General features: G+C 37.6%; 1 protein-coding gene across 1 annotated transcript; it reads left to right on the forward strand.

Moving 5' to 3' along the window:
• Positions 1-571: 571 nt before the first annotated feature.
• On the forward strand, positions 572-14,342 carry GIMD1 (GIMAP family P-loop NTPase domain containing 1). The gene is made up of 3 exons (XM_004009641.6): positions 572-635; positions 1,903-2,299; positions 11,934-14,342. The coding sequence occupies exons 2-3, from the start codon at positions 1,907-1,909 to the stop codon at positions 12,192-12,194; spliced, it is 654 nt and encodes a 217-aa protein (XP_004009690.2). The 5' UTR covers positions 572-635; positions 1,903-1,906; the 3' UTR covers positions 12,195-14,342.
• The last annotated feature ends 883 nt before the right edge of the window (positions 14,343-15,225 follow it).

A 15,225-nucleotide genomic window follows, 5' to 3' on the forward strand; every position in this document is an offset into this window, starting at 1 on the left:
CTTTAAGTTGTAGCTAATTGTACTTTTTTGAAATATGCTATCATTAATTGATATGGAAACTGTATATGTTGATATAATCATGCTAGTGATCATATCGAAATAATAAATTTCAATTGCATGGAAATAGCCAAGAGAGTTTTTTTGGAGAATTTTTAAATTTATGAACTAAATACTGTTGTGAAGTCAATATCTATTGTATGTATATTATATATCTGTTGAAAATTTTTCATGAATTAGTGGTATGTCAATTACAAAGGAAAAAAATGTGACCTTGCTTTTAAATGTCTAGTTTCTGTTTAACACTTGCCAATATCACATTTCATTAGGCTATATGATAAATTGTTACCTATTAACAATGATCTTAAACAAATAAGTTAATCCTCGAAACAGAAATTTCAGGAAGTACCTATTGAAATAAGATATCTCTCAAGTGACATAAAAAAGTCAATGCTGATTAGAGGAGGACAGCTAATCATTTATAGAAAGTATTCTGGTAATAAATTAACTAAATAAAGTACATACAGTATCAGTCTCAGAGTGGTACAATGACACTGTCAGAAGGTTGAAGTTCATACCGAACAACCATAGCAGCTTGAGGGAAGTCTCTGGAACAAGCATTTTTAAGACTGGAAAAGGTACGTGACATAGAGCAAACTGGTTGGGATTCCATAATTAATTAATTCTTTCTTAAAAAATCACACATCTAATTCTGGAGTAAAAAGAAATCTGAGTGACTATGGTGCAGCTGCCACAGCTGAATGAGCTAGGTGAAGTGGGATGGGGTCATCTTCAGGGACTCCTGAGGTGAGTGTCTTTAGTATGAGGGTGTAAATTTCCTTCAACATGTTCATATTAAGGTCTGGAGAGAGTAAGGTGAGAGGCTTTAGAGGACAAGAAAGGCCAGAGGCACATAAAACTTTACAGTCGAACTACAAGTTATAAGCAAAAATAGTAAATATGCAATTTTCAATGTCTTTATTTCTGAATCAACAGATTGAGTACATTGGTGATTGGCCAGTAGCTTTGCCTTATCGATATAATGAAAAGGATGGATGACCTTAAAATACACAAAACAACTACGTTTTAGGGGTGTTGTAATGAAACAGATTCTCCCAAGGTTCTCTCCCTCCTAACTGAGCTGTACAATGTGCTGGTCTTTCCTTTCTTTGTTGAAGAGCCAATACTGAGCTATGGTGAACCACGGAAATGATTATTTCATAACAGAAATTAAAGTAATCATTTTCATCAGAATGTTGCCCAGTTGTTAAAAAAAATTAGTCAACAGAAACAGAAGTCCTCCTTTAATATTATTCATGTTTCACAGGAGAGAAGCATTCAGGAAGTCAGGAAAGATGATTTTTTGCAGATGCCACTTGTATATTCAACGGGTGGGGAGGCAGGGAGTGGGGAGAGGCAGAACACTGTTTAAAACGCAAGAAGGGCCATTTCTTCCACTGTACTATTTCCACTTCTCCACCAAGAGAGAATCATTTTCAAATATTGCTGCTATCTTTGTTCCTGAACTGAGGGACCTCAGCACCCATTATTAAACCAACTCACCTATCACATTGATAAGTTAACACGGTTCTCCTAAACATGGCTTACACCATCTTCATGTAATTCTTTTCCTCATTTTCCTACAATTATTGCTTCCTCCTCCTTTCCTTATCTGTATTTTATTTTTCTCTCCTCTCTGAGTGTAAACTACTACTATTATTTCCACTTCCCCTCTGTCACTGGGGGGTCTCTGCTTTAGTGGTGTGCTCCTCCATGCTTTAGACACAAAGAAGGAGGGGAGAGCAAATCAGAGGCAATACTTGGGGTGCTCTAGGCCAGTTAAGAAGCCTTACATTGGCTGAAGGGAGATGCCTGACTACTTACACTGAGCTTTTGTTTATCCAGAGCCATGATGAACTCCAACAAGATGACCATCAACTTGGCCCTCTTTGGCATGACTCAAAGTGGAAAAAGTTCTGCTGGGAACATTATTCTGGGAAGCACTGACTTCCAGAGCAGCTTTGCTCCATGCTCTGTGACCAAAGATTGTAGCCTGGGCCGCAGCTGTCACTTCCGCAGCTTCATGCGTCGAGGAGGGCAAGAGGTGACTCTGCAGGTCCAGGTGTTGGACACGCCGGGTTACCCGCACAGCAGGCTGAGCAAGAAGCACGTGAGACAGGAGATCAGGGAGGCCCTGGCACATCACTTTGGGCAGGAGGGTCTGCACCTTGCACTGCTGGTCCAGAGAGCAGACGTACCTCTCTGTGGACAGGAAGAATCTTCCCCAGTCCAGATGATCCAGGTAAAGAGCAGTCACACAAGTAACATTATGCCCATTTTGGATGGCATCACCTTAATAGGAATGAACTATGAAAACTGGTTAAAAGAGATATTTTAAACAAGTAGTTTAAAACAGGCGCTGGTCACATAGAAAAAACTGGTAAAAATTACTTGATTCTCCCACCAAGAGTCATTTTTACAAATTCCTTTTGAGGAATTCAGTCAGTCATTTTATACCTGGGAAATGACTTCATATTTTATAAAGGAAAACAAAACAAAAATGAGATACTGAACTTAGGTTAACTAAATCTCAAACTCCTAAGAACTAAGAATTTGATTGTCTATGTGGTCTCAGACTATCTGCCTCAGAATCAACTGAGCTGTTTGTTAAAAATGCAGATTCATCCAAGCCTTACTGAAACAGAATCTCAAGAGTAGAGCTTGCCTATCTGTGTTTGCATAAACTTTCCATATATTTCTCTAAAACAGTCAAGTTTAGAACCACTGAACTAAAATACCGACTTGCATCCTTTCAACAAGAGATAACCTCTTACAGTTTGCCATAAATGGTGGGGTGGAGGGTGGTGGTGGTGGTCACCCTGCTCAGTCATTGAACACTGTATTGAGTACTAGCAGAGTTTAATGATCGGTGAGTGATAATATGAGCCCTGCCCTCAAAACACTCACAGTCTAGAAGAGACAAATAGATAAACACGTATATGACAACACATTCAGTGCCAAAGCAGTGCAATGTATAACTCCTCAGTGGAGGAAGCATCACTGAGACCTACATCATGGCAAAAATTCAGGGGAGATTTATACTTTATTTATAGGAAAGAAATTAGGAACTGTAGACACTTTGCTTGCCTCATCTGTAGGGTGAATAACTGCTCCATGCCAGCCATGAGATCACAGGGACCTCAGGGTGAATAAAAATAACATATGCCATCTTTCCCTAATGGTTCATCTGTTTGCTCATTTATTCACTTTCTTGATTCTCCAGTCTAGGACCACCCAGATTTAACTGCGGAACTTGACTACTATTACTCAGTAGCCTCATTAATTGACCTAACTCAGAGAGCGCATCTCTACCAGAAGTTCCAAAGTAAACTACATGGAGAATAGCGAGTAGACATTTTCAATCAAAATGAATTTGAACGAATGCTGCTCTATTTCTGGTCCAATCTCTGATTATGTTGATATAGAATTTGTTACACTTAGAAAGATAGTATACTTTGCTTTAAAGAAAGATATTTTCCTTTAACTAGTAAAGACACAAGATCGTTTGTTCTAAATGACACACATTTTCTTTTTCAGTAACTATAGCTGTTTCTAAAAAAAAAAAAAAAGCATATGTGTAATCACAAAAAACTAGTGGAAAAAATTAGGGTGACAAGAGTATAAAAAGTAATCCTCATCATCCAACTCCTGAAAAATCAAGAACATTCTGTACAAAAGCAAAGATGATTGCAATTAAGAAACAATGTGAAATCTAAGAAAACCCATGAACCTCCTCTAACCTATTAAAGCCAGCATTTCAAACAATATTTCTGGTAGAAATCAAAAGGGGGGCCCTGGAGCTATACTGTCAGTGCAATTTTTAAGCAGCTTAAAAAATTCATTTAAAGTTCCTATTAAATAGACATTTAACTCTATAGATGGATATAATCCAGTAAACTCTGTAAATGGATAAATATTTCTCAAAAACTAACCTGACTCTCTCTGTATGTCTCCAGATTTTTCTTTCTGCTGATTCAAAAAGGACATTTTAAGAGACATACATTTTGAAAATGGATTTTTCCAGTTTTAGGATACAGAACTATATTATAATCCCCGATTTTTTTTTTTTATACAAGTGAATTTGTTTCATACATGTCTCTGATCCTTTTAAATGGTATTTGGCATACATACAGCCTTCACTTTTTATGGCTGCCTTCCTTAAGTCAGTGTCCAATTCAGGAGTTGAAGGCAGAGAGAAGATGCGCGAGGGAGACTCAGATCCAGAACAATTTTCCAAAAGTAACCTCTCTCCCAGGAGAGATTTAGTAATCCTCTGCAGGGTCATGACCCCTGGAGGCACTGCGGTCCTATTCTGGGCTTCCACCTTGATCTCTGGGTGAAGACTGCCTAAGCACAGGCTGGCTGTTTATGACCTTCTTCCTGAAGGTGCCTCGATACTAGTGGCAGCCATCTGGATGTGCTCACAGATCGGGAGCAGCTGCAGGATGTCTGAATATTCAACAGGACCCACAGCTGTTAGGAAGGAGCAAAGGGTGGTTAAGTTCCTCTGCTTCCAGACACACCCTGGATTTCTTTTTCTTCCTGGCTCACACAAAATGAGGAACAGAACATCTGTCTTCACCTTTGCCTTTCCCCCTTTCTGGGGGCACTGATGCCCTCCATGGAAGGAGTCTTCAAGGCCAGTGCCAGAGAAGTGACCTCTTCTTTTCCTGCACCTCCCTGTTGTCTCTTTAAATCTCTCTCAGTTTGTGCTCTAATATTTTATAGAGGGGTTATAAGCTGCCAGTTGTGACAACTGAAATGGTTCCTCAAATGATCCTTTTCTCTTTATGTCAGGCCTTCCTTAATCTACAGCAAAACAGTAGAGATGTTAGTGTCTCCCCAAAATGGAGAAAAAAGGGAATGATTCATCTGAATCTTATCTATCATTTGAATTTTTTAAAAAATCCCTAAATTATAGATCAGAGCATGTAAAATGGGCTCCTCTGGTAGCTCAGATGGTAAAGAATCCGCCTGCAATGCGGGAGACCTGGGTTTGATCCCTGGGTTGGGAAGATCCCCTGGAGGAGAGCATGGCAACCCACTCCAGTATTCTTGCCTAGGGAATCCCCATGGACAAAGAAGCCTGGCGGTCCACAGTCCATGGGGTCGCAAAGAGTTGGACACGACTGAGTGACTGAACACACAGCATATATAATAGTCTCCTTAAGGAAAGTGCTAGCACGCAGTCAAACTGCACTAGGAATTGAATCCAGGAATTGATTACATTCTTTCCATGGTCATGGTATCATGTTTGTATTATTACTGTATTCAATCAGGTTTCAAGCAAATACTTTTATTTTGAATGAACAACTTGACTGCTGATGTTATAGATGGGTGTACACAGACGGGGTTTAGAAAGACCAATGCAAGACCTGCACATACTGAACAGAGATCATGGGCTTAGCTGTTCCACAGAATTCAGTTGAAATATGTCTGCTACAGTTCTAGGTACGTAACTATAGATGTTACTTAACAAAACTTTCTTGGCTTCAGTTCCTCATTTATAAAATGGGGATAATTTACCTACATTAGAGAGTTCTGAAGGCTGTATTTAAAAAATGTAATGTGCTTGGCATCATGCCTGAATTACAGCAGGTTCATAGTAGCTTTCCAGAAAATTGCCACTACTGTTATTGTTTTGTCATCATCAGTGTCTAGACCGTGATGAGTAACTTCTTCAAATGAACTACTAGATATGAGCAACACATTGCAGAGGTGAAGAGCCTGGGTCCTGCAGTCAGTTATCCCTGTGTTCAATTTCCTACTTAGTTACTTGCTTTGTTACCTTGGGCAAATAACTTCTCTAAACTTCAATCTTTTCAGTGATAAATTGGAAAAGATAATAGTTTTCTGGGTTACTTTTGGAATGAATGTCATATTAACATAATGGTAAATTAATTCAAACACTCCCACATGTCAAGTGCACAATAAACGTTACCTATGATTACTTTTTTGCTAGTATTTGTTTTACCCTAAAATTGAGACATATTATCTGTAGCCTTCTTTGGAATTATTTTGATAGGACTCATAAAAAAGAGTGAAACCAAGCTTACACAGCCCTGATGTATAAGAACTTCCGCATTAATTTAGGGAAAAAAAATGTGGGAAAAAAATTCACTGGCTTAGTAACGTTAAACTGAGAAGCCTCAATTTAGTGGGAAGGACAGGGACCTGGCAGTCAGGGAACCTCTGTTACGGGCCCAAGTCTGCCAATAATCAGCAATGTGGCTTAGACCAAGTCATTTAATATCACAAGGCCTTAATATTCCCATCTGTAAAATAAGGCAATTTTGACAGATGATCTCCAAGGTTGACTCTTCTCTAAATCTGATCTAACAAGGCTTATCATTCAGCTTTGGCTCTCTAAGAAGAAAATGTGGTGCTTTAAGTGGGAAGAGAATAAGGGAATAACATAAAGAATGGTCCTTCTTGTCCTCCTGATCCATGATAATTTTTTTTTCTCAGTTGATGTAATAGTTGGCTTTTTTAAAAGTTTCCCCCTAAAAAGACCAGATGCTATGATTTCATCAACCACAAACAAATGGGGCAGGGCTGGTGAGGTCCTGGGAAAATGAACACAATTCCTGGAAAACAAAGTTTATATCCTAACTAGTTGTCCCAAAAGGACTAGATGGACTCATACCCATTAGCACTTTGAAATCAAACAATTTATGATTGATTATAAATTTTCTATCTAGTTTAGTATTATATTTAAATTGTTAACACCAGATAACTTACATTAACTTATCTTTCTTTTGGATTTTTATGTGAGGTATCAATCAACCATGATTATTCTCTGGGTCTGTAGAGAACATGTTTGGCCACTAACATGATGACTATACACCAAGCGACACTATTTTCAAATATTCAACTATTTTCTGGCCAAAAATCAATTTAAAGAATATAAGCTAAATCAACCATTCTCTTCTATTTTTGGCAGTAATCCAAAAGTGCAATTTCTCTCACAGTTTAGGACATGAGCATCTTTTCATAAGTAATTACCAACATGTAAAAACTTTCCAGTGGCTCAATACACGGACTTGTAAGTGGTGTCAAGCTTACAAATCTATTATCCTTAGGTGCTTTAACTCATTTTTCCTGAATGATATAATGGTTTAAAGCAGAGCAAACGTCTGGTGGAAACAAAGTGGGGGAGGGCATGTTCATGTTACAATATAGAAAGCCAGGTACTAAAAACACACTGTGAGTCTTACACCATTTAATGCAGTAAGTACTAACCGAGAAAGAGGAGAGTTCTATGTTATAACTCAGGAGAGAACCACTTGAGCCACACAGTTTATTTAACATTAATTTGTATTATGGTGATGTTGTATATATATTTAATAACAAATATAGCCCATGCATCAACCAATACCCAGAGAATAGTTCTGGCAGTAGCACTCAAGGGAGCTTAAGGACAGTAGCTATTTATTAACTTATATTAAACATTTCAATATAAGCACATCAATAATGCCCTGGGGAATATAAGGTCTGGCACTAAATTTGAGAAACTTCTAGAGGCAAGAATGATGAAAGATCAGTAGTTGTACTTGTTAAAAATAAAATCCCAATACTATACAATTCCCAGTAATGCTCAATCACGTTCTTTACCTGGTATATCTTTATCGCCTGAGAAATTCCTTGCTAATTTCTATGCTCAAGGCATCATCACATGCCAGATACATTTTCTGATCCCTCCCTTAACCCCCACATTACACCCCCCATCCAAAATTAGGCTAAATGTCTGCCTCTGTAGCGCCAATATATTTTCTATCACATTTGCGAGGACAACAAACTAAATGTACTTTTTCCCTATGTGTCCCTCTTCCTTAGCCCTAAGCTTAGTTAGTAAACAAGACTTTTCATCATATACAAGCAGGAAATGCATGTTTTGTACCATTCCTTGTCTCGGAACAAAGTAGATCCCTCAATAAGTATTTGCAGCAGGAATAAATCCCCCAGAGAGCTTTTAAAAATTTACATCCCCAGGTTCCATCCCTGAAGATTTTGATGCACTTTTAATAAGCACCCTAAGTGATTCTGGTGTAAATGGCCCAGAAATCTTCGTATTCTCAGAACCTAAATCTGTTATATTTAGCATGTCATTGATTTTTCAACCATTTAGGTTAATTTTCTTGGGTTGCAATAAAAATACCACCAACTCCCTGGCTTAAGCAACAGAAATTTATTGCCTGTCAGTTCTGGAGGCTATATGTCTGAAACAGATGTCAGCAGGTGAGTTTCTTCTGAGGGTTGAGAGTGAGGGATGTGTCCAAGGATTCTCTCCTTGGCTTATGAATGGCTGACTTTATGCTTACCTGGTGTTCTCCCAGTATTCATGTTTTTGTCCTTATAAAGACATATTGGATTAGAGTCCCACTCTAGTGAATTTATCTTAATTAACTGCATCTGCAATAATCCTATTTCCAAGTAAAGTCACTTTGGAGGGACTAGAGTTTAAGTCTTCAACATATCAATTTGGAGAAAGGGGTTACAATTCAATCCACAGTATGGTTTATTTATTTTCCAATTCTCTGACTTCTCTCCCACAAGAGATGTGTTAGAGTACACAGAATATACGAAAAACTCTGAGGTCTGCTAATTTTGCTATGTCACTATTAGCTAAAATGTGATGTTGACATTACACATATACTTTGATTTAACAAGAGCTATGTTCTTCAAAGTTTGGGGTGAAGGTTGGCAATTTGTGTTTTAAAGGCACATTAGTTCAGTTCAATTCAGTCAGTCGCTCAGTCGTGTCCGACTCTCTGCGACCCCATGAATCGCAGCACGCCAGGCCTCCCTGTCCATCACCATCTCCCGGAATTCACTCAAACTCACGTCCATCAAGTTGGTGATGCCATCCAGCTATCTCATCCTCTGTCATCCCCTTTTCCTCCTACCCCCAATCCCTCCCAGCGTCAGAGTCTTTTCCAATGAGTCAACTCTTCGCAAGAGGTGGCCAAAGTACTGGAGTTTCAGCTTTAGCATCAGTCCTTCCAAAGAACACCCAGGGCTGATCTCCTTCAGAATGGACTGGTTGGATCTCCTGGCAGTCCAAGGGACTCTCAAGCATCTTCTCCAACACCACAGTTCAAAAGCATCAATTCTTTGGCGCTCAGCTTTCTTCACAGTCCAACTCTCACATCCATACATGACCACTGGAAAAACCATAGCCTTGACTAGAAAGACCTCTGTTGGCAAAGTGATGTCTCTGCTTTTGAATATGCTATCTAGGTTGGTCATAACTTTTCTTCCAAGGAGTAAGCGTCTTTTCATTTCATGGCCGCAGTCACCATCTGCAGTGATTTTGGAGCCCAAAAAGATAAAGTCTGACACTGTTTCCATGCTTTCCTCATCTATTTCCCATTAAGTGATGGGACCAGATACCATGATCTTCGTTTTCTGAATGTTGAGCTTTAAGCCAACTTTTTCACTCTCCTCTTTCACTTTCATCAAGAGGCTTTTGAGTTCCTCTTCACTTTCTGCCATAAGGGTGGTGTCATCTGCATATCTGAGGTTATTGATATTTCTCCCAGCAATCTTGATTCCAGCTTGTGCTTCTTCCAGCCCAGCATTTCTCATGATGTACTCTGCATAGAAGTTAAATAAGCAGGGTGACAATATACAGCCTTGATGTACTCCTTTTCCTATTTGGAACCAGTCTGTAGTTCCATGTCCAGTTCTAACTGTTGCTTCCTGACCTGCATACAGGTTTCTCAAGAGGCAGGTCAGGTGGTCTGATATTCCCATCTCTTTCAGAATTTTCCACAGTTTATTGTGATCCACACAGTCCAAGGCTTTGGCATAGTCAATAAAGCAGAAATAGATGTTTTTCTGGAACTCTCTTGCTTTTTCTATGATCCAGCAGATGTTGGCAATTTGATCTCTGGTTCCTCTGCCTTTTCTAAAACCAGCTTGAACATCTGGTAGTTCATGGTTCATGTATTGCTGAAGCCTGTCTTGGAGAATTTTGAGCATTACTCTACTAGCGTGTGATGCCAATTAAAGTCTCTCTCTGCAAAACTCTTTTTTGTAAAGTTAGAATCTTCCTGTTAAAATAATTATTCTCTAATGTACTGATCTTGAAATATCTGAGGATTTTCTGGAAGCAGGGCATTTTTAGGAGAACCAGAAGCATACAATTATTCTATGGTGTAGACAGACTGATATGAGGAAAATTTGGGGACCTACACCTTGAGAGAGTCTTCTGAATAGAAAACAGGAAGTGCAGACTACAGGCGAATCTGTGATAATGAACTAGAGTAGAAAAGAGAAGTTTCACAGGAAACTACAATTGTGTGTCCCAAAGATTAAACTTCAAAATTGAGGAACCAAAGTTTACAAATAAAACCCTGAATCTTCTATTTAAGATGATGGTGAGGGTCTAAATTCCAAATTAATCTAACATATTTATTGAGTGCACAATGTATTAGAGGCTTTGATTGATATAGGAAGACACAGACTTTCCTTCTAAGAAGTCACAGTCAAGTTGTAGAGATGAATGTGAAAATAAATAACTGATGAAAGTCAGACTGTATTAGGGGTTATAACTGGTAACTGTGGTCTTGAGAGGCTTCTAATTTTTAGATATATTGTTCCACAGTTCTTATATTTTCATATTAGATTTACATATCCCAATTCTTCTTTCCTTCCTTTTTGTTTCACCCGTTTCTTCATTTTTTTCAGCTGTTCAATATTATGACTCATACTTATTTAAAATAGTTTCCCAAACTACCTTTCAATTTTTCAGTATTTTTATTGAGTTTGCATTAATCTAATACCGCTCTATAGGTTTGTACTCAACCTCTGTACATCAGTTTCTCCATACCATAATTGTATCTCCCACAAATCATCACGTTGAACTTCAAAAAAACTAAAGCTCTGGCATATTATCTGGCACTAAATAGTAGTTGTTCTCCCTTCTTTTAGAGGTTCTGGATATTTGTTATAAATTATTCCTAAGCATTTTATATTTCTCTTGCTGTTACAGTGGCAGCTTTGGAAAAATTTTTCTAATGGGAGTTTTTGGAATGGAGTGAACTTTACTGTTGCGTTGTCGTGATTTCATATAACTGCAAATATTCACAGAAGTTAAACGGGTATTTCTAGATGCCTTTCATGCTGTGTTAATGACCTGCCACATGCTATTACTTCTGCTTTAGGTCAGCTTTTTTTACTATTCAAATAAGAACTTATTACATAACCAATTTCTACATATTACTAAACAAAGGAATACCAGTATTCAATATTTTTTACCCACATTAGAGGAAGTCACCCAATAAATTGGGTTGGATTCTATATATGTGAAGAGGATGTAAATCACAGTAATATTTTGTAGTTGTTCCAAATGACCAACTGTATTTTGATAGCATTTCCATTACATGTCATCTGATTCATCAATAGATTGTAACCAGATTATATAACTATAAATTCTCAGAAAATGCTTTTAGTGATGATAATACAATATTCCCACAGAAAAAGATACGACATTCTCCTGAGCAAGGTCCTCTGACTTAAAGGATTTCAGTGGTTCTAACAGATTCAGGTTGACAGGCAAGCATGTACGACTGCTGAATGTTGCAAAGGTAATTAAATCATGCAGCACAAGATAACACAGTTTTGAAGCTGTATTTACATAAATTACAACAAAATAAAATGGAGAACTTAAGCCTTTTTTAAAAGGAAGCCCACCCATCTCTCTGCATTTGCTTACATTATTTGACTCCATCATCACTTCCCTTTATATACTTCAGTTTTAGAAACATCATGAGGTATAGGTCGGTTTACTGTCTGTGTTAAACCATAACTCTTCTGCTCATCTTTGAGAAATACAGTCAAAGGCAAATAGCCACTTACTTCCTCTCTTTCAGGAACTTCTGGGCCATGCTTGGATGAATCACACAGCCATTCTTTTCACCCATGCAGAAAAAATAGAAGAGGCTGGGTTCAATGAAGATGAATACTTATGTGAGGCCTCCGAAACACTGCTAAAGCTACTAAATTCTATTCAGCGTAGGTATATTTTCCAGTATAAAAAAGGAAACTCACTTAATGAACAAAGACTAAAAATCTTGGAAAGAATCATAGAATTTGTAAAAGAAAATTGTTACCAAGTTCTTACCTTTAAGTAAGATTTAGGTGAAAGGAAAAGGGCTTTGGGTTTTAGAGTCAGCAACCTGTATTCAACGTGCCTTTGTGAGCAGGAATGTGGACCATCAGAATTTCCATATGCTGCCAGTGAGCACGTACATTGATATAACCACTTTGGAAAACTGTTTAGCAATTAAAAATAAGATTTTTAAGGCAGACCCTATGACACAATAATTATATATGTCCAAAAGAAATGTATATATCTATGTATGTGTGTACAAAAATGTTCATAGCAGTACTACTTATAATAGCTAAAAAGTGGAAATTACCCAAATGTTCACTAATGGTACAACGGATAAACAAATTGTGGTATATTCACACTATGAAATATTACGCAGTAAGGAGAATGACCAAACTAAACTGCATGTAACAAGATCAATGAATTATCCAAATGTAACATTGAAAGAAAGAAGCCAGACATGAAAGAGTATATACTCTATGATTCAATCTGTATAAATTTCCGAGTCAAAACTAATGTAAATTAAACTATTTTGATGTAACAATCACAAGGAAGTCAAGCTACCCTTGTGGGGAGGAGGTAGAAGAGTGAGTGAAAGCAAGCACCAGGGTGGCTTCTGAGACTCCAGTAATGTTCTATTTCTTGATCCAGAAGCTGGTTTCACAGTGTGTGCCCACTGCGAAAATCCAACAAGCAGCACTTCTGACTTAGGAACTGTATACTACATATGCTATACTTAAATAAAAGTTAGAGATGAATAATTATACAAATTTTCAAAACTTGCTCCACTGCTTACATGATGCTAAAACCTTACACTTGTGAAGGCCTATTCCTCATGAGATATCTACCTCATATTTACTATAATCATGAAACAACTTAGCACACAGTAGATGCTCAATAAATGTTAACTTCCCTTTTCCACTTTCATATGATCCCTGGCTCCTATTTAGGAATGGAAATGTAGGTAAAAGCTCAGAGCCAAATCCTGCAGCATAAATAATGGAAATAACTGTTAACCAAATACAGATAAAGCTCTGACTGAAAAAGAGGCTTCCAGTCTGCCTTGGAAGGTCGGTCAATCAGGATAGGGAGAAAGCTCCAGGATAATCTCAAAGACAGCAGTAAAGATCAAAGGAAATTAATCTGAGTTAATCACAATAGCCAAGTCCATCAACAAGTCAAAATCAGATCACCCCCAAGTTTAACATTTGCACGATTGTTATCATTTACAAGATTCTTTCCTAATATAGTCTCCAATTTACAGTTTGCATAAAGTTAATTTGTAAATGGCTGTTTTTAGTGTGCATTATACTTTATTTTCCATTAAAAACAAGATTACAGCTGGTGGTTATTCTCTCAGACTAGTCCTCAAAAATGTACTTAATGTTTAATATTATCTGAACTTCTAACACAAATCTATAAAGTGCTTCTAGGAGAAAGAATAATACAAGTTCCAACTTGAAACAACATCTCTATGATCTCTGCATGATCCCCTTCTATCGTTGTGGGTCCAAGATTATGAAGTGGGAACATCAACAATCAGGCTGAGTTTGGAAGTTAAGCAAAAATCGACACTTCCCCAGGGGTTGGTGACTCACTGACAAAGAAACAGATTTGAGGTCGAGAAGTTGAAACTGCAGTGACTCATGAAGAACAGAGCGGGAAATTGATGTTCGAAGTCCTTCATACTCTTCATGCATGTGATGTCAGATAACTCTTCACAGAACACAAACACTTGTGAGCCTCAGGAGAGAGATGTGGTGCAGAATCACGAAGGATTCAAGATCTGTGAGCCAGGAGTAGTACTGTCTTCTAGTTTCAAAGAGGAAGACCTCTGAGATGTTCTTCCCTGAATTAGTTTAATTTGTATATACATATATATACATATATACACATATATTTTACATAAATCCCTGAATATGATATTATATATTTGACTTTCTTTAGTAATCTTATATTTTGCTTTTTTCAGGTAACTTTTACCTCTCCTCCTTTTCATGCAAACCAGCCATTACAAATAGGTCAACAAAAAGCATGGTATACATTATATTTTCTGCATGGCCAGATAATCACATACATACAGAGTATACACATACACATAAACAAAAATAGGGATTTTTTAAAATTTTCATACTATACTACCGCTTTTTTTTTTTTTTAACATCACCTCATATAAATTCCTGCAACTCCAAAATGTAGCTTAAACTCACCGTTTTTAAAGGCTGCATAGCAGGATGTACATTTCTGGGAGCATATGTAACAAATTTATGTTAACTATTTCTCCATTTATATGCATTCCAGTTTTCTGCCATGCAAAGTCATCCTCTACATATTTAATATTGATTTCTCTTCTGTAAGTTATATTCCTAAGAGTGAGATCTAGGCTGTAGTATATATACACTTTAATATATCTTTTAAAATATATCTTACGCAGTTTCTATTCATAAATGTTGCAACAAACTTAATTTTCAACAACAGCATTTGAGAACCCTTTTCCTATATTCAGGTCATCAGTGTTATTATCTCACACATGAACTCGGTAAACAAAATCATACCTTGCTTACCATTTACCTTAATTTGCGTACTCCAGACTACTATCTAATTAGAGCATTTTTATAAGCAGGTTTGTCATTTACTCTATGAACTGCCTCTTCACATTATTTGTCTTTTTTGTCATTTCTATTTGATCACTTTGCACAAAGTTTCTTTGCTTGACAAAAACTTTAGTCAGGCTCCTGAACTTTCTAGGCCCATCTGTGCCTAACATAGTTTTGTTAAGAACCTTGCCAACAAGTCAGTTACCAAACTCTACCCACAATATCTGATCAGGTTCCTTGTCTAATCACCCTGGTCTGTCTTCAGCAAAGACCCTGTTGGGTGGGTTTACCCAGACACACTCTGACCCTTCCTTGTGTTCAGTATTTCCCTCTTGGTAATTTCCCAGCCTGTTCCTTGGCTATATATTTCCACCTGCCCATGTTGTATTCAGAGTTGAGCCCAATCTTTCTCCCTCACAGTAAATTCCCATACGCGTAGTCCCTATACCTATCTTG

Source organism: Ovis aries, chromosome 6 (assembly GCF_016772045.2).
Source record: "Ovis aries strain OAR_USU_Benz2616 breed Rambouillet chromosome 6, ARS-UI_Ramb_v3.0, whole genome shotgun sequence".
NCBI lineage: Eukaryota > Metazoa > Chordata > Mammalia > Artiodactyla > Bovidae > Ovis > Ovis aries.